Genomic DNA, 18,637 nt, shown 5'->3' with positions numbered 1-18,637 from the left:
CAGCTATATTAAGTTGTCATTAACAGAAAATTGTAAGATTTTAAGATGCACATTGTGGTGATTTGGGGCTTCCCTGATAGCTCAGTTGGTAAAGAATCCGCCTGCAATGTGGTTCCTGGTCAGGAAGATCCGCTGGAGAAGGGATAGGCTACCCACTCCAGTATTCTTGGGCTTCCCTTGTGGCTTGGCTGGTAAAGAATCTGCCTGCAATGCTGGAGACCTGCGTTTGATCCCTGGGTTGGGAAGATCCCCTGGAGAAGGGAAGACCTACCCACTCCAGTATTCTGCCTAGAGAATTCCATGGTGATTTGATTCACACATAAATTGTGAAAGGATCCCCCCCACCCCCACCCAGTCTAGTTAGTTAACACACTTATTACCTCGCCTTGTATTTATCTATTTATATTTTGGGTGAAAACACTTATGTTTTGTTCTCTTAGAGAATTTCAAGTGTACAATACAGTGTTACTGATTATCATCACTATGCTTTACATTAAATCCCATCCTCCTTCATCTTATGGCTTATAGTTTGTACTTTCACCAGTTTCTCCCCATCTTTTTTTTTTTTTTAAGATCCGTATATAAGTGATGCCAAGCAGTATTTGTCGTCTTCTGTTGAACTTATCTCGCTTAGCATAGCATCTCCAAGGCCCTTCTATGTGTTGCAGATGGCACGATGCTTTCTTTCTCATGGTTTGGTAACCCATCTACTTTACATTTATTCACCATTGATAGACACTTCGGTTGTTTTCGTATGTTGGCTATTTCGAGTAACATTGCAGCCAGCGGGGGATACAGGTTTGTCATCTCTATTGTCTGCATACCCAGAAGTGAGATCGCTGGATCATTTTTGATAGTTTTATGTTTTTGAGGATCCTCCATAACGTTTTCCATAGTGGAAGCCCTTCTCCAGTTTACATTCCCACCAGTGGTGCACAGGGGTTCCCTTTTCTCTGCGTTCTTGTCTGTATTTGTTATCTCTTGTCTTTTTGATAATAGCTGATTATTATTACTGGTTCAGATGCTTTTTGTCTTACTATTTGTAGAGAGATCACTGTTTTGACAATGAAGTACAGAAAGGAACTATTCTGCGCCTCATATACACAACTCATGAGATACATGCATGTTTTTTTAAAAGACGCTGCTTGACAGTCTTCAGTGGAAAGGGAGTTATTTTAGAGGAAGTTACTGTTAGATATTGGCATCAAATTTTTTAAGTTATGGGGCATTTAAAGATTTTTTTAAGACAAGGTTTTTCTTTGTAGATATTGAAGACTTGCCTCCAACAGTCCAAGAAAAATTATTTGATGAGGTGCTCGATAGAGATGTTCAAAAAGGTAAGCATGAAACTAATGAGTATAATTTAATTTTTAGTGATTTCAATAAATGTTTTGCTCTGCTTTGTAAGCTTTGGAGTAGTTTGGTGTATAGTCATCATATTTTATTTCTACTTTAAACTGAAAATGTATAAAGTCCTTAAGAACAGTATTATGCTGTTAAAACAGCTCATTCACAGCTCATAACTGTGGTAGAGTGAATAAAGGTATAAAAGTTCTGAAATCTTGGTTTTGTGTTTCCTATTCTAGGATGAGTATTTTTTCATAATAAACATTTTAAGAGAATAAATATAAAGAATTTAAAAATTAAATAAATTATTCTAGGGCCTCAAGATGTTTCCATTACTTAAAAGGTTTATATTTCAATTGATCAGAATTTCTAGCTGTTTATTAGTATATTACATATACATTTTTTAACACTTCAGAGAATAGTTTCTTTCTTCCAAGGGCTTCCCTGGTGGTGCAGACGGTAAAGTGTCTGCCTGCAATGTGGGAGACCCAGGTTCAATCCCTGGGTCAGGAAGATCCCCTGGAGAAGGAAATGGTAACCCAGTCCAGTATTCTTGCCTGGAAAATCCCATGGACTGAGGAGCCTGGTAGGCTACAGTCCACAGGGTCACAAAGAGTTGGACCTGACTGAGTGACTTCACTTTCTTTCTTCCAAATAGAGTATTTCTAAATTGCAGAAGAATGAAACTAAACATGTTACATTTATTTACTTACTTGCGTCTTTATTTATATTGTAGTTGACTTACAATATTGTGTTAATTTTTTCTGCTGTATAGCGAAGTGATTCTATTATACTCCAACATATGTTCTTTTTTATAGTCTTTTCCATTATGGTTTGTCACAAGATAATTGAATATGTTCCCTATACTGTATAATAGGATCTTATTTATCTGTTCCATATATGCTAGTTTCCATCTGCTAACCCCAAACTTCCACTCCATCCCCCACCAGTCTTGGCCACCACAAGTCTATTCTCTGCGTCTGTGAATCTGTTGCCTGGAAAATTTCATTTATGTCATGTTTTAGCTTCCACATTCTAAGTGCTGTCAGATGGTATTTGTCTTCCTGACTTTGCTTGGTGTGGTGATCTCTAGGCCATCCGTGTTGCTGCGACTGTCATGATCTCTTTCTGTTTTCTGGCTGAGTAGTATTCCATTGTGTATGTGCACCATATGTGTTCATCCACTCATCTGTCAAGGGACATTTCGGTTGTTTCCATGTCTTGGTTATTGTGAATAGGGTTGCTATGAACATAGGAGGAGCATTTGTTTATTTCAGTTACGGTTTTGTCCAGGTATCTGCCCAGGAGTGGGATTGCTGAATCATATGGCAGCTCTATTTTTAAAAATTTTTTCAAGAACCTCCATACTGTTTTCCATATTGGCTGCACCGGTAGTGCACGAGGGTGTTCCCTTTTCTCTACACCCTCTCCAGGGTGTATTTGTATACTTTTAAATGATTATCACTCTGACCAGTGTGAGCTGGTATTTCATTGTAGTTTTGATTTGCATAATTCTAGTAATTAGCGTTGTTAAGCATCTTTTCACGTGCCTTTTGGACATCTGTATGTCTTTGGAGAAATGCCTGGTTAGGTCTTTTTGCCCATTTTTTAGTTGGGTGGTTTTTCTGTGGTTGTGTTACATGAGAGCTGTTTGTATATTTTAGAAGTTAAGCCCTTTTTTGGTGGCACTGTTTGCAGATATTTTCTCCCTTTCAAACATTGTCATCTCTTTTTGTTTATGGTGTCCTTTGCTGTGCAAAAGCTTTTAAGTTTGATTAGGTCTCATTTGTTTATTTTGCTTTTTTCTATAGCCTTGGAAGACTGACCTAAGAAAATATTAGTACAGTTTATGTCAGAGAATGTTTTGCCTTTGTTCTTCTCTAGGAGTTCTATGCTATCATGTCATATATTTAAATCTTTAAGTCATTTTGAGCATATTTTTGTATTTGTTGTGAAGATGTGTTCTAACTTTATTGATTTACATGAAGCTGTTCAACACTGCTTGTTGAAGAGGCTTTTTTCCCATTGTATAGTCTTACCTCCTTTGTGGAAGATAATTGGCCATAGGTGTGTGAGTTTTTTTCTGGGCTGTTTTGTTCCACTGAGCTATGTGTCTTTTTTTGTGTGTGAATACCATGGTGTTTTGATTACTGTAGCTTTACAGTCTTATCTGAAGTTTGGGAGGGTTGGACCTCCTCCTTTTTCTTTTTAAAAATTGTATTTCTTTTCTGGCCGTGCTGGGTCTTCGTAGCTGTGCGGGCCTTTCTCTAGTGGAGAGCAGGGGCTGCTCTCTAGTCGTGGTGTGTGGACTTGTTGCAGTGGCTTCTCTCGTGGAGCGTGGGCTCTGGCTGTGGCACGTGGGCTCAGTGGTTGTAGCTCCTGGGCTTTAGAGCACAGACATGCTCAATAGTTGTGGTGCCCAGGCGTAGTCACTCCACGGCATGTGGGATCTTCCCAGATCAGGGGTCGAACCCACGTCTGCTGCATCGGCAGGCAGATTCTTTACCACTGAGACACCAAGGAAGCCCTTGCTTTGTTCTTTTTTCTCAGGAGTGCCTTGGCAATTCTGGATCTTTTATGGTTCCATATAAATTTTAGGATTATTTATTCTAGTTCTGTGAAAGATGTCTTGGGTAGTTTCATAGGAATTGCGTTAAATCTATAGGTTGCTTTAGGTAGTGTGGCCATTTTAAGAATATTAATTCTTCGAGTCTTAAGAGCATGGGCTATCTTTCCATTTCTTTGAATCATCTTCAGTTTCCTTTATTGATGTTTTATATGAATATGTTAAATTCCTCATATAGAGTTAGAAGAAGAATCTCCAATTATAAACTGGTCTTTGGAATTGGCTACACGTTTGGACAGTCGACTGTATGCACTTTGGAACCGGACTGCAGGAGACTGCTTACTTGATTCAGTACTACAAGCTACCTGGGGCATTTACGACAAGGACTCGGTGCTTCGGAAAGCCCTGCATGACAGCCTGCATGACTGTTCACATTGGTGAGCTGACATCCTTCCCTTTTGAAATCCAAGACAGCACTAGCTGAAACCTGTCCTTACAGTGGTTGGATGCTTTTTGTCTGTTGTTTTTTTTATGGAAGCTGGGGGAGGGGGAAGCTTTGGTTTTAGACATTGAGACGCTTTGAACATTGCAGTGGTTTTTTACATGATTTGCTAAGCTTTAAAACAAACATTTGAATTTGTGGTAGTGGTCTTATTAAATATAGGAAGGTCTTTGCTCATATATTAAAATAGCTATTTCATATTTTTGTTCAAGTTTAAGATATTATATTGATTATGTATTACACGTTTTTCTTCCTGAGACAGGTACTCTTAAGACCACATTTTTGTAATTTTGCAAATTTTCAAATCCACAGAAAAGTTAAAATCAGTCTGGTGGACCCCAGCATCTCCTTCATTGGCTTGATCAGTTGTTGATGGTTAACATTTTTCTGTATGTTCTCTCTATAAATTATCTCTATATATTAATGCAGAAACAATTTGTTTTAGACACTGTGATGCTTTCTCCTTCAGTGTTTTATCCTGTATTTTTTAAGAACAAAGATATTCTACTACCCAATCACATCCTCATTACCACATCTAAGAAAACCTACATGGACTCAGTTATCTGATGGTTTAGTCATTTAGCCTTTGTCCAGTGGAGAGGACTTTGTGCCCTTTAGAGGAGGGAGACTGCTGTGGATTGATTTGGTATTGAGGGGAATACCACTCCTTTTGTGGTGTGGATTCATCAGGCCAGGTAAGCCTGATGCCATTAAGTGTCCGTCCCGTCTCACCTCTCTGGATTGGGTGGTGTGCTCATCAGACAACATCCTCGTGCTCTGGCAGTTTATGTGGGCCTGCCCACACTGAGAGGATGATAGTTGTTTCGGGTACTGTGGCTTTATAGGTCTGCCTTGTAGGTTTGATTAATGTGTGTCTGCCCTGGAAAGATGGATCTGTGTTTTGGGTGTGCATAGCCTAGAAGCTAGATCTGGATTTTGGTAAATCTACCATTTTGCAAGTCCTTCAAAACAGGCAAACCTAGAGTCTTTCCTCTGGTGGTAATATCCTGCCTTTGTTGTAAGGTTGAAAGTGTACTGTAAATTTCAGCAGTGGTAACTAGTGTTAGGACTGATACTCCAGTTTTGAGTCACTTGAAGTCTCAAAGTTTAATGTGAAAGTAGGTAAGTTCCACAATCTGAGGTTTGGGCTCGATGGCTGGTGGAGTGGGGAAGACCTTGGTCTTAAGAGTGCAGCCACGGTGAGTGCTGTTGCGGCAGATCTTCAGAAATGGAGGCCTTCGTTCTAAAAGGGTATTTCAGCCAGAATATGAACAGGCTTCTGAAAATAATGTCTCTCTTGGTACCACCTCTTCTAGTCCCTGCCATACAGGGTCAAACCCGATGTTTTACATACAGGGTCAAACCTGATGTTTTACAGTTAAGGTGTAGGAAGCTGCAAGGGTTATAGTGATCACACAGACGTCTATTTCAGTATCTTGAGGTGGAAATAGGATGGAGAGGGAATGAAGACGATCAGATGGGGAGGGGGGACGTGTTGCCATAGATTCAGAGCTTAGGTGACGTGGGTCAAATATATTAGCCTTACTGAATAAGCATTAAAATGGTGACTATTTTGAGTTGTGACCAGTTTGTTGACTGGGATCTTATATGGCTATTACTATTAGAAGGTAGAATGAGAAGGCCAGCATGTCACTTGTGCAGTCTCCTTTAAATCTTTTTTTTTTGGCTAGGATTTCCTTTGCTTATAATCCAAATCAGGTGGAATGAGACATTCTCTTATATCGTATAAAATATCTGAATGAGAATGGAGAAAGTAATTTTATTTAAACCCCTCCCCCATCACGTCAGGATAGGCCGTTTTCTTTGTCATAGCAGCTGTGCTTTTCTGTTGACTGCCTGTGATTCAAACTGACTCAGGTGCTCGTGATGGAATATCGTACTTGTCTTTGATTGACATGTCAATCCAAATAGAGAGCCAAGTGAGAGTAATATAAATGGGAAAAATCAGTTATTTTAGAAATATGATTTGTAGCTTAGTATTGTGCCTCTCTATGAATCAAGTTTTACACTTAATATATTGTTGCTATTATTTTGAATAATACCTGTTAAATCAATTAAGAGTAAAAATAAAAAGTTTTAATTTTATCTTCAATTATTTCTTGATGCAGATCAAGACCTTTATGTAGTTCAGAATTTCTGATGAAGCAGGTCTCTGGCAACAAATTGCCTCCATTTTTGTCTGAAAAGGATTTTAACTTAAAAGAAGAAAGATTTATTTTTGACTGTCCTGGGTGTTTGTTGCTACACGCGGGCTTTCTCTAGTTGTGGCGAGGGGGCCTCCTCTTTGTTGCAGCACAGGCGCCTCTCGTTGTGGCGGCTTCTCTTGTTGTGGGGCACAGGCTCTAGGAGCAGGGGCCTCAGTGGTTGTAGCTCGTGGCTCTAGGGCACAGGCTCAGTACCTGTGGTGCTCAGGCTCAGTTGCCCTGTGGCATGCGGGACCTTCCCTAACCAGGGGTCAGACCTGTGTCTCCTGCATTGGCAGGTGGATTCTTATCCACTGTGTCACCAGAGAAGTCCTCTCATTTACTTTTGAAGGATAATTTCACAGGGTATAGAATTCTAGGTTGGTGGTTTTTTTTCTCTCAACTTTAAAAAATATTTCACTTTATTCTCTTCTTGCTTGTATGCATGGTTTCCGAGAAGTTTGTTATAATTCTTTTATTTTTCTATAGGTAGGGGTTTTTTATACTCTGTCTTCTTTCAGGACTTTTTTCTTTAATTTTCTGTCGTTTGAATATGATATGCCTAGGTGGGGTTTTTCTGGCGATTTTCCTTCTTGGTTTTCTCTGAGTTTCTTGAATCTGTGGTGTGGTGTCTGACATTAATTTGGTGAAATTCTCAGTCCTTACTGTTTCAAGTATTTCTTCTTGTTCCTTTTTTTCTCCCTCTTTACTGTCTGTAATGTTATATGTTGTACCTTTTTTAGTTGTCCCACAGTTATTCTTCTGTTTTTTTGTCCATGTTATCTTTTCTTTTTAGATTTGAAGTTTCATATTGATGTATCTTTAAGAGGTTCTTTCTTTAGCCAAGTCCAGTCTACTAATAAAGCTGTCAAAAATACTTTCATTTCTGTTAGTGATTTTGCTCTCTGGAATTTCATTTTGGTTTTGTCTTAGGATTTCCATCTCTGTTTAAATTGCCCATCTGCTCTTGCATGCTGTCTTTTTCCATTAGAGAGCCCTTAACATATTTATTATAGTTATTTACAGTTTTTAAGTTTATTTTATTTTTTTCACTCAAGTACTTGGTACTTTTGTTGAAAAATATTTTCATAAAATAAAGATTTGTTTCTGGACTCTTGGTTTTTCCTGTTGATCTATATGTCTGTCTTTATGCCAGTGTTAGATTATCTTGATGATTATAGCTTTGTGGTAGGTTTTGAAATCAGGAATCTTAAGTCTTCCAAATTTATCCTTCTTTTCTTCAGATTCTTTTTGCTGTTCCCTTTGGACTTCTAGGTAAATTTTAGGTTCTAGCTTCTGCAGAAGAAATTGCACTGAATGTGGAGATTAATTTCGAGAGTATTACCAGATAGAGTGTTAAGTCTTATCGTCCTGAAATTGACTTTTGAATGTTAAGCCAAACTTGTATTGGTGTCTCACTTAGTCGCATGTTTGGATTTGTGTCCTTGACTGAGCCAGGTAGATTGACAGTTCAGGTCTTTGTGTGGTGGGTGTGATTTTTAAATAGATTTTTGAACCCCTTTATTCTGCAGTCTTCTTTAGTTTTGAGTGCAGTCATCATTTGATTCCTGGCAAATTTAGCTCTCTCGATATTAAAAGGATTTTAGGCACTAACCAAGAAATTTATTACCACATACATCTTTCAGTTTGTAATAACTTTCTGTTTCAGAATAATTCTCCCAAACTGATATCAAAACAATGTATTTTGTCATTTGTGCATTAAAATATATTTTTGTATATCTTAGGTATTTTAAGAGGAATATCCATATTTTATTTTTAAACATTTGGCATTGAAACTTACATTCCTGAATTATAAAGAAAAAACCTGTGGTTACTATAAATAGAAAAAAAGTTTTTCTAATCAAGAGTTAAGCCTCTATAACATTCTTATTTTAAATCTAAAATAACATTAATTTACTTTTTACAAAACCCTGCATTAAGTTAAAGAAATGCGTGACACTAAGACATTTAATACCTTAACTTTTCAACAATTGTGAGAGAATGTTTTCTAATCTTTTGATTCTTTCACCTAGAATTGAAGTACATAGAAGTATTGGGGATTGATAGTTCATTACATGTGAGAGGATTGTAATGTTACAAACTGGTTAACTGTTTGTAATCTGTTACTGGTTAATCTGTCTTCAGAGGCCTTTGCTGGTTTGTTTTGTAAGACAGTGGATCACAGTTTTCAATGTAATTATATCTGGCTTTATTTAATTGTATACTTGATGTTATAAAGAAAAAGAATGTTTAGTTTTAGTAATGCAGTCTACCAGTGGCCTAGTTTGAGTTTTAATCTTCATAATTTATTAGGCTGAAGTATTTAGAGAGGTATTAAGCATGAAGAGGGGATTATTTTTGTAGTTGCATTTTTTTATTATCATGTGATATTCAAATAATTTTATGTAATGAAATCTCAAGAAAGTGATTTTGATATTCTCGTAAACACATGGGCTATTTCTAAATCTGTGACCAAGTAGTGGATACTATTCATTAATGGAGTAAAGTGTCTTTGATTTTATCCAAACTCTCAGATGATTTTGAGTGTTTTTCTTTTTCATTTGTAAACCAGTAGTAGACAGTTGGAATCAGCTGTTCTTGTCATTAGTGTTTGAAGTTTGGATGAAAGTTTGGTGGGTGGTCAATCAGATTATGTCTGAAGATATGTTGAAAAATGTCTGCTAGCAAAAAAAAAAATGTCTGCTAGCAGAATGGGGGCCATCTTTAATTTGAAAAATTTACTTCAAGCCAGGTAAAATGAATTATTAAGTCTCTGCATTTGAAGTGCTTAAAGACTACATTAAATAAATGATTAGAACATTAAATAACTGTTTATAGAAAGGCTTCTTTTTTACTGTGTTGCTTTTTAGGTTTTATACACGTTGGAAAGATTGGGAGTCCTGGTATTCTCAGAGCTTTGGTTTACATTTTTCCTTGAGAGAAGAACAGTGGCAAGAAGACTGGGCATTTATACTGTCTCTTGCTAGTCAGGTAAGAATGCTTCCAGGCATGTTGCTTCTCTGAAAAAAGTGAGGCAGCGGCTCTGCATGCCTTGGTTTGCAATGAGAACACTTTGGAGCAGAGTGGTACAGAGGCGAGTTGGGGACTTGGCATCAGGTGACTCGGGTTCCACTGACTGCTGATTGGCTCTGTGACCATAGGCCTCACTGCCGAACAGGGAGGGCAGTATGTTTCTGTGGTAAGTGACTAGAAAACTGTCAGAATGAATGTTTTACTTGGTGATTTAACCTCTTAAATATATCCTCAGATCGCTCTTCAGTTACGTTGTCCTCACGGAGAGGTAGCGTTGGGGGATTGACATACATGCACTGCTACATATAAAATCGATAACTAAAGACCTACTGTATAGCACAGGGGACTCTGTAATGATCTTTATAGGAGAAGAATCTAAGAAAGAGTGGATGTATGTCTATAAATGGTTTCACTTTACTGCAGAAACTAGCACAACATTGTAAATAAACTATATTAAAATAAAAATTAAAAAAAAAAAGGCGGCTTTACGCCTGCTTTACCCCCCTGTGGGTTAGCTCCTGTTCCGTGTCTAAGATCACTCACTGATAATGGGCACTCCTGTGCTGGTGGTGCGCTGTCAGGCCCCTGAGGATCAAGCTGTGGTCTTCGTAGGGCTCCCTGGTTGATGCTGTGTCCACGTGAGGTAGGCCAAGGAGAAGGTCCCATGGACAGAAGTGATTGGGAATGACCTTGTGTAGACGTGTCGAGTTGTCTCTCAAGACACGTGCTAGTTTTGTGAAGTGTTATTAATATACTTCCCTCTTAGCTCAGTTGGTAAAGAATCCGCCTGCAGTGCCGGAGACCCCAGTTCGATTCCTGGGTTGGGAAGATCCGCTGCAGAAGGGATAGGCTACCCACTCCAGTATTCTTGGGTTTCCCTTGTGGCTCAGCTGGTAAAGAATCCGCCTGCAATGTTGGAGACCTGGGTTTGATCCCTGGGTTGGGAAGATCCCCTGGAGAAGGGAAAGGCTACCCACTCCAGTATTCTGGCCTGGAGAACTCCATGGACTATACAGTCCTTGGGGTCGCAAAGAATTGGACACGACTGAGCACCTTTCACTTCATTAATATACTGAACTGTAAAGTTCATGTATATGCACAACAAATCACTTCTTTTCTTTGCAGAAAACACCGTAATTCATTAGTACAGTGTGAGGGAAGTCCCTCTGTCTTTGGGCCCTTTGGGCAGGGTTCACCCTTTGGGCAGGGTACACGTCTGAGACATGTACCTGCTGTAAAGATGCTGCTGGATTTGCTGCTGAGGGAAGGAGACCAGTTGAGTATTCTTGTGTTAGGTGATGTGGCCATTTGCAAGCTGTATTCCTGTGAGACAGTCAAGCGCATCTTTTCACTTCGGGAGGACCCTGTTGTAAGTAGTACTTCCATGAGGAACTTAACCAGAAGGCAATTATATAAATAAAACTTCCTTTGTTGTCTTAATCCCTTATTCCTCAGATCAATATTTAACCAAATCTGTTTAGTTCTCGAGTTTTGGATAGCGAAGGACATCTGTATGTAAGCTTTGCAGATTTCTTTTATTGGACTTTGTTATTTGAGGAATCATTCTTTAGCTTGACAGTAGTAGTACCATATATTGTTTTTTTTTAATGAATGGAGATAGTGTGCTGAAGGACAGCAGTATTTTGTTGTACATGTCAGTTTTCCAGGGTGGTAGTGGATGTTTTAAAGAGAAATTCTTTCTTTTGTTTTGTTCTGTACAGCCTGGAGCAAGTTTGGAGCAGACTCACATTTTTGTACTTGCACATATTCTTAGACGACCAATTATAGTTTATGGAGTAAAATATTATAAAAGTTTTCGGGGAGAAACTTTAGGATATACTCGGTTTCAAGGTAAACCATTATCATTAGTATTTTGGAACTTTCTTGTTTATTATTTTAAGGCACATTGCAGTCACATCCTGAAAATCCCATTGTGATTTTCTTTCCTCTCTCCAGGTGTGTATTTGCCTTTGTTGTGGGAACAGAGTTTTTGTTGGAAAAGTCCGATTGCTCTGGGCTATACAAGGGGCCACTTCTCTGCTTTGGTTGCCATGGAAAATGATGGCTATGGTAACCGAGGTGCTGGTGCTAACCTGAACACCGATGATGACGTCACCATCACGTTTCTGCCTCTGGTTGACAGTGAGAGGAAGCTACTCCACGTGCACTTCCTTTCTGCTCAGGAGGTAAGATGCCGGTTTCTCGCACTAACTGCTTAAAGTGGCAGCGCTGTGCCAGAGCCAGCAGCGCTGTGCCAGAGCCTGGCCTTGGGTCTCTGGGATGTGCTGGTATCTGCACCACCACTTAGGGTTTTGAGTTTGGTCACAGTTTGTCACTTTCTGTAGATGCTAGTCAGACAGACTGAAGTTTGCCCTTTCAGAACAGCTGTGTAGGAGGTGTTGTGTGGAGATAAAGCGGTGAGGAGGAAAGTCCATGCCCTCAGGCAGTGATGAGTGCTAAGGTGGAGAAGTAAAAAGATGGGCTGAGGGGAGAGGGAGGGATGGGGGTGCAGGGTTTCGGTGACTGAACTGGGGGGGTAAGGTAAGGTGTCACTGAGGAGCTGGCGCCTGAATCGAGACTTCAAGAGGAAGGAATCTTGCAGAAGCTGGGGGAGGAGAGTTGTAGCAGAGGGAACTGGAAGGCCAGCGTGGCTTGTGGGACTGGGTGGGGCGGAGAGGAGGCTGAGGCTGCGGGCTGGCCGTAGGCAGTCTTTTCAGTCTTTCTGACTTTTACTCTGGGTGAGCTGGGGAGCCAGCAGCCAGTTTGCATAGAAGAGGCGCACTGGCCCCGCAGGGGAGACTAGGTGCCTGGGCAGTGGTGGGAGCAGCAGGTAGGAGCTCCCTGTAGCCGCAGGGAAGTGATGAGAAGGTGTGAAAGAATACTCGCAGCAAACCCGTATTCTTATAAAAAGTATTGGCCTTTTATTTAATAGTAATTATTATAAAACTTTTATAAGCATAACAGTAAGAAAAAAATTCATAGATAATTTTTGTAACTTCACCCTAGACGTAACTTTCTGAGCAAACTTACCTTGTTCTTTTTGAAGCTGCGACTTTCCTTTCTAGTCTTTTCTTTGCCAGAATCAATGTATTGGATAACACTTGCTTTTTGCCATTATATCAAACAAAGGGACTTATCATTAGGCTGTTCTTCCCTCGAGGTTTGTCTGTGAATTTTCAAGTTGATATTTTTTCCTGTTTACCCATAGGGTTTTAAACATAGAATTGATGAGAGTAGAACCTAGGCTGAAACCTTCGTTTCTCTGGCCCTTTCATTAATCATACCAGCTGTAGGTCTCTATGAAATTTTTCCTGTGAGGTCTCTGATCTGTCGTATTATTTTTCCTTTTCTTCATTCACTTTCCTCTAAAAGCTAGGTAATGAGGAACAGCAAGAAAAACTGCTCAGGGAGTGGCTGGACTGCTGCGTGACTGAGGGGGGCGTTCTCGTGGCCATGCAGAAGAGCTCTCGGCGGCGAAATCACCCCCTGGTCACGCAGATGGTAGAAAAATGGCTTGACCGCTACCGACAGATCCGGCCTTGTACATCCCTGTCTGATGGAGAGGAAGACGAAGATGATGAAGATGAATGAAAAAAAAAAAAATCCAAGAACAGAAGACCAAGGTATCAGCTCTGTGCGGGACCCCACATGAGTGTTGCTCCAAGCAGAGCGCATGGCATGGAATGAAGCGAACCTGGCAGGATCTGCTTGGAAGGGTTTTTTCTGATCCATACCCAGCAGAGACGATGTGTCTGCTGCATGAGGAGACAGAGAACTTTGGACTACAGTTTGTAAAAAGGAAACAAAAAACTAATTTTATTAAGACAGAACTTTTTTCCTTTCAGATTGTAAATCTGTCTATAAATGTAACGCATGTGGTTGTGTAAGAAGTTGTGTAATAGGAAAAGTTGTACCAGCATCTTCATATTATTGAGAAGTTTTTCCAGCATGGGCACCTCCAAAAGCACATGGCAGGTCACTCTTTGTTCCTTTGAGATAATTCTTTTTAAAGTAGAACCTGGCATTCTACTTCCATCTGAAAAGATCCATTTTACATTCTGTCTCACTAGAGCTCGTTAGAGATTTGGAAACTTTTTGTACAAATTATCCATAGCAAAACATAAAAATAAAAACAAGCTTTTATTTTTTATTAGTAATTTAGTTCCTGTTGTGCCCAATAAAATCAAATCTTTAAGGAACAAACTGTAAGAAAAGTCAGAATTTTTTATTGAGTGAACTTCATGTAGACACTGTTCCCTTGTTTTGAAAAGGGTTTTGGTTTCTCTTGTCTTTTTCAGTTTCTGATAAGCCGCCTTTCAGTATTTAGGTATTTATTTGTTTGGAAGAGTGCTCTTAAACTGAGGCTTCCTCCACCAGACTCTGGGCAGCAGTCTCCCTGTGAGTTACCCCGTGGATGTACATTAGGGCAGTGGTTGGGGAGCCAGCCCACTCGAACTGAATGAATTACGTGAAAAGTCTGCTCCCTTGCCTCTGTGGACATAAGACTCCTAGGTTGCCGTGCAGAGGGTCTTTGGATACTTTATCATCAACTCTGCTTTAAGCAAATTGTGTTAGAAAGGCATGCCTTTGCTTGGGCTAATTGCGAATTTCCGTTCAGAATAGAATAAAGATTTTAAGAATGCAGTAAGGTGGTTAAATGCATTGTATAATGAATTTCTCAGTGAGTAGTCTGAGAATTTTTGCATGTTGGTTAATTGTGGCCATTCTTATTTAAAGTTATAACTATAATCTTAGGTAGAAAAACTTTCTATAAAAGTATTATTTGACCACTTCAGGTATACATTCAATACTGGGTAAAAATTTCAGACCTATCTCAGGAACACAAAAAGACTTAGTGTCCTGATAAGCACTTTGTAGACTATTGATGTGGCAAGGAATTTAAAACACACATACACACACTGTTTCCCTTTGATAAAAAGGCTGTGAAAACCTTTAAATATTTGCTTCTTGTTTTCTTTTAAGTTCTATTTAGATGGTATTGAAATGTGCACAACCTCAGATTTGATGCTGAAATACTAAAAATAGTAAAATACCTGTGAGATGTCATCTCTTTAGTTCTTTCTTCCCTCCCTGAAAGGCATTCCCAGGGTGAAAGGATCGCTGCTGCTGCATGCTAAAACTTGTGGGAAGAATATTTGCAATTGGATTCCATATAAATGAATTTTGATATAATATTGGTATGTTACTGTTTCAAGGGGCTGATGTTTTCTTACAAAATTGATCCTCTGGTTTGCATTCGTTTTGGACAGTAATTAAACAAGGATTTAGAAGGCTGCCATTCTGACTTAGCATAGCATCCCTATGCACTTTTCTTCATATGTAGGAAGAATTCTGTAGTGGCTAGACAACCCGTTCTAGTTGCAGTTAAGCCAGTTGAAGAAGCCAAAGAGAAAGGTTGGAGGGAGAAGCACCTGTGCCAGGGTCTCTAGGGTAGCCAGTGCTGTTTAGGAAGCTGCTGCTCGGTCTTCAGCCTCTTTGTGCTGTGTCTGCTGAGTGATGTGACCCTGGCCACATCAAGCTTAGCAGGTACAGCATTCTTCCCTGTGGGAAAGAAGTGTGTGTGTGTGTCCTAGGCTTCAGACGGGGCGGAGCTTTAAATGGTTTTCACAGCAGATTGGCTGGTAAGGCTAACATTTTGATGAGTCAGTGCTATGTTAAGCTCTTGAACTATCAAACAGCCATAACTATCGTCCCAAGACAGAATTTGCAGTCCTTTCTCGGATGCCATGTGGCGGGGTGACAGATAACTCAGTGTCTTTTGGTTGACTCTGGACGGTACTACCTGAACCGTATAGACTTGACTTTACGGTTCCTCTTCTCGGGAGAATACAGTGCGGTGGTTTCTGTCCAAATTAAAAGGCAGGGTGTGGGCCTGCCTTTTCATGTTTTTGGCTCCTAGGCTCATCCTGTGGCAGACTAGTCTGTGTTAAGGGAACACTGCTGCACACAGGCGGTCGGGGTCTCCTTGCCGTGCAGATGTCATCCCTGCACTGATTACCCGTTTGACAAGTGGTCACGGAGACGACAGTGAACCGCCGCCCCACTCCCCGGAGCGATGATAGAGGTCAGTAACCATGCGCTCCACCTCGATCCATTAATTTTTCATGGGAGAGTTGGGATGGGACCACCACCTTGAAGTGAGTGAGGAGGTTGATGTTTTCAGTTGCCATGACTTTTTTTTTTTAATGGAAGGAGGCGGGGCAGTTGTAAAAGGGTTTGATATCTGGACTTGTTGGACTTAACTAGCATTTACAGAAGGGATTTAATGCTGTTTAAGAAAGGAAGACTCATTAAATCAACTGAAAGTTCTTAACACATGGAAATGACTGATGTTAGTTATTTTGCAACATTTCTTTGTAAATATCATTTACAAACAATTTTTTGAGATTCACCTCCCTTCCTGCATTAATGCTCGGGTCAGGAAATTTTACTTTTGGGTAAATTAAAATCAAAACTAAAACTTAACCAGTTTTGTTTGTTGAATTGACTTAGTTCTAACCCACCCATTTCAGCTTAAGAATAGACATACGTGAAGTTTTGGTCTATCACATGAAGTAATTATCAGCATTCTTGAGTCTGGTTATGAAATAGGTAGGAAAGTATTGTTTATCTTTGAACCTGGGAATAAACAAGAGTTGGGAAAGAAATGGGCTAATTGAAAATGCAGTTAACATCTCGAGAGAACTTTTACATTAGTGAGATGTGCTTGAATTTCAAAGCTTAACAGAAGTTTTTATTACTTTTTATTGAAAACTGCACTGAACGCTAAATGTCCACCTTTACAATAAACAGATACAGTAACGGTAACTCACACTAAAACAAAACATATTTCTGATAGCCATTATTTTTCTGTTTGGGACAGTTTTAAAGGTTTTTTTTTTTTTGTCACAAAAACAGGAATGTACCTATACAAAGGCTCAAAATAGGCCATCTTTTAAACAAAAAAGGCGATGATTCACAAAAGACTATGAATATAACATGTAACTAGTTGATACAAATCTAATAGGATTTGTTAAAATCAGTCACATCTAATAACACACCTGAAGTGTTCTTGTATAAAATATCACGTGAAGAAAAGAAGACTTTATCAATGTCTAAAAAAGTGGGTTTGTTCATAGACAATCTGACAAGTTACCATAAAAAGTGTTTCCTGAGACATAAGGAAATGCAACATTATTCTTCTTGAACCCTTTCAGTTCAAGACTTTCCACTCAATAAAATAGCTGAGGATCTGAAACTGAGAAAATATATTTGAGTACAAACAGCTTGTGAAACTTAATACTTTTTTCTTTTTTTGCATCATCAGAGGGTTTTACTGAACTCACAACCAACTTGCCCGCTCCATATGCAGTTCAGACGGGAGAGAATTCTCTGTACAGGAGCCTGTGCGGTCTTCAATCCCGTGCTCGCGGTGTCTAGCACAGGCAGACCGCGTCCTCCCCATTTTGTAGTAATCTTCCTATTAGCAAAAGAGGTAACCAGCCCCATGGACCGAAGGGACTAGAGTCATAGGGTGGGGATTTCCTCTTTAATATTTTATTTTGATGTTTGGAACTCTTGATGCAACATTCTAGAGCAAGGTGTTCAGGACCTCCTGTGCCCAAGGGACTGATAAAGGAAAAAGATCTATATTTATTCTTTGTGATTTGATGCACAGATGAAAAACTTAACACACAATAACAGAAGTTGGTCGTTAATAAATCACGTCCTAGTCTCTTTCAGCGCTTCTGCAAGCAGACGACATCTTCAGTTTTCCCACTTCTCGGCTTCTAGCTCTTTTGTAGCTGTAACACTGCAACGTCAATGATGCATATATGTCCAGAATCAGTTAAAAAGACTGTCAAATTCCTTTTCTCTTAGTTCATTTTTCACTGTCTCTTGGTCCCAGGTGTATCTGAATGATTACCTTTCATCACTTGCTGCTATTGCTCGTTGGGGTGCTCTCGATTGTCCCCGTGTTTCGTGGGTTGGTTGGGAGAGGGAGCTTGGGAGGGATGTGCCACTGTGGGGAGGTTGTGGGTCACCGGGATGCCTCCGGGGATGATCCCTTCCATGGCAGCAGGAAGTCCTCCCGGAGCCACGCCCACGATGCCTGGCGGGTATCTGAGGAGCACACGAGAAAGGGCTGGTTAAGTTCAGGGTCAGGAAGTTGCCGACCTCTTGGCTCTGCCTTTTTTATGGAATCCTACCAGCATGGGCTTCCCTTGTGGATAAGCTGGTAGAGAATCTGCGGGAGACCTGGGTTCGATCTCTGAGTTGGGAAGATCCCCGGGACAAGGGAAAGGCCACTCACTCCAGTATTCTGGCCTGGGTCGCAAAGAGTCGGACACGACTGAGCGATTTCCACTTCCCTAACAGCATGAAGTGCGCTTCCTAAGCGTGACTTCCTACACTGGTTGGTTATGTGCTCCTGTAACAGACGCGGAAGGGCAGCAGGGGAGATGGTGAGCTGGCGATGGGCTGGAGGCCTGCCCCCTGAAGATACCTGCAGGGCGGCTGGACATGGGTTCCTCTTACACTGCGGGCACAGGGATGGCTCTGTGTGTGTTCGCAGTGCACAAACGTGACTCGGTACATTCAGTTTTTGAGGACAGAACATACTTACGAGGCAGGGGCTTTAGAATTCATCTGAGGTACCCAGCCCTTCACAGTTGTGGTAAAGCAGCGAGTGTTTCCCTCTGGAAGCTATGCTACCCCTCATCCTGTAGCCTGTGACAGTGACTCTGGTCAGGGACCACCCAAGGGGACTCTTGACGGACAGGATCCCTGTGAGCTGCAAGCCCCTCCAGCACAAGCAGTTTTCCTAAAGGCCAAGGAGCCTTGCTGCGTCTAGAGGAATAATTAGGATGTGACTCTTAAAGGGTACAGGGGAATCCAATCTGGGGCTGGGCTCAAGTGCAGCTTGAAAATGCTTATGAGGATGAATCACAAGCGGAACTTGAATAAAACCTGTGAAATGTAAAT

The 18,637-nt window shown here is 40.4% G+C and overlaps 2 protein-coding genes across 6 annotated transcripts in view; one reads left to right on the top strand and one right to left on the bottom strand.

Moving 5' to 3' along the window:
- The window catches only part of ZRANB1 (zinc finger RANBP2-type containing 1), a 68,557-nt gene extending 53,845 nt beyond the window's left edge, over positions 1 to 14,712 (top strand). For both annotated transcript variants that reach the window (XM_018041151.1, XM_005698591.3), the window contains exons 5-10: positions 1,266 to 1,337; positions 4,152 to 4,350; positions 9,490 to 9,610; positions 11,374 to 11,503; positions 11,609 to 11,838; positions 13,025 to 14,712. In XM_018041151.1, coding sequence (XP_017896640.1) covers positions 1,266 to 1,337; positions 4,152 to 4,350; positions 9,490 to 9,610; positions 11,374 to 11,503; positions 11,609 to 11,838; positions 13,025 to 13,243 — 971 coding nt within the window. In that variant the 3' untranslated portion in view covers positions 13,244 to 14,712. The remainder of the gene's footprint in view (positions 1 to 1,265; positions 1,338 to 4,151; positions 4,351 to 9,489; positions 9,611 to 11,373; positions 11,504 to 11,608; positions 11,839 to 13,024) is intronic.
- The window catches only part of CTBP2 (C-terminal binding protein 2), a 167,854-nt gene continuing 165,601 nt past the window's right edge, over positions 16,385 to 18,637 (bottom strand). For all 4 annotated transcript variants that reach the window (XM_018041152.1, XM_018041154.1, XM_018041153.1 and 1 more), the window contains one exon: positions 16,385 to 17,776. In XM_018041152.1, the coding sequence (XP_017896641.1) occupies positions 17,596 to 17,776 (181 nt within the window). In that variant the 3' untranslated portion in view covers positions 16,385 to 17,595. The remainder of the gene's footprint in view (positions 17,777 to 18,637) is intronic.

The sequence above is a fragment of the Capra hircus genome, chromosome 26 (assembly GCF_001704415.2).
Source record: "Capra hircus breed San Clemente chromosome 26, ASM170441v1, whole genome shotgun sequence".
Taxonomy (NCBI): Eukaryota; Metazoa; Chordata; class Mammalia; order Artiodactyla; family Bovidae; genus Capra; species Capra hircus.
This window is presented reverse-complemented; position numbering and strand designations above follow the sequence as displayed.